This window comes from Wasmannia auropunctata, unplaced genomic scaffold (assembly GCF_000956235.1).
Source record: "Wasmannia auropunctata unplaced genomic scaffold, wasmannia.A_1.0 LD289473.1, whole genome shotgun sequence".
In the NCBI taxonomy this organism is placed as follows: Eukaryota; Metazoa; Arthropoda; class Insecta; order Hymenoptera; family Formicidae; genus Wasmannia; species Wasmannia auropunctata.
The window spans coordinates 1-753 of NW_012073417.1; the positions used below are offsets into that span (position 1 = coordinate 1).

Genomic DNA, 753 nt, shown 5'->3' on the forward strand with positions numbered 1-753 from the left:
GCCATAAATATCTTATTAATTAAATAACGTTAATGTACAAAAAGACTTTTTACAATAAATAGGTCAATATTATTAAAATAAAAATATCATTTTGCCAAATATGACAATAAAAGAAATAAACTGCAGATTGTGTAATATTATAAATTTGTTTCAATACACAATAGATTTGTTACAAACTCTCCCGACTAATTTTTACCTAAGCTTTGGCTTCTTTACTATTCCTGTAAGCACTAGGCCCGGGTAAATAGTAGTGAATTTAACTGATGATTTTCCGTTACTTAATGCACGTAATTCTTCAGATACAGCTTCCATCATTGCTACAATACGTACATCAAAATATGTAAGAAAAGTGTACTTTACAATTAGATATAATAACATGTTATACTGCCAGCGTGCTGTTACGTATAATTATGTATAATAAATGTATATATATATATTTTTTTTAAATTTGTGTGTGTGTGTTTGTATATGTGTGTATACGTATATTAATGTTTATTCATCTTCATCAGTACAGTTTATATTCCTTTATAATATAATATTTTATTATTTATGTTGTAATATTGTTAAATATGAGATAAATTACTTTTGATTGCGCTTTTCGAAGGGCAATAGGTTGTTCCATAAGGGCATCCAAAAAATCCTAGTATTGATGAAATTGCTACGATATGACCGTGATTTTTTTCTATCATACTTGGCAAGAATGCTCGTAATGTCTGAAAATAGTTCCTTTGTAAATAGATCGGAAGAGCACAC

General features: G+C 27.6%; 1 protein-coding gene across 1 annotated transcript; it reads right to left on the reverse strand.

Annotated features, from left to right (window-relative positions):
- Positions 1-110: 110 nt before the first annotated feature.
- LOC105461399 (17-beta-hydroxysteroid dehydrogenase 13-like) lies at positions 111-721 on the reverse strand. The gene is made up of 2 exons (XM_011707894.1): positions 584-721; positions 111-317 (listed from the first exon to the last, which is right to left on the reverse strand). The coding sequence occupies exons 1-2, from the start codon at positions 687-689 to the stop codon at positions 193-195; spliced, it is 231 nt and encodes a 76-aa protein (XP_011706196.1). The 5' UTR covers positions 690-721; the 3' UTR covers positions 111-192.
- Positions 722-753: the final 32 nt, after the last annotated feature.

Bases quoted from the DNA above. Each gene is read 5' to 3' on its own strand.
- LOC105461399 (XM_011707894.1), bottom strand. From the start codon at position 689: ATGATAGAAAAAAATCACGGTCATATCGTAGCAATTTCATCAATACTA. The intron at 318-583 runs GTAATTTATCTC...TACGTATTGTAG, and splicing joins TTCGAAAAGCGCAATCAAAA to CAATGATGGAAGCTGTATCT.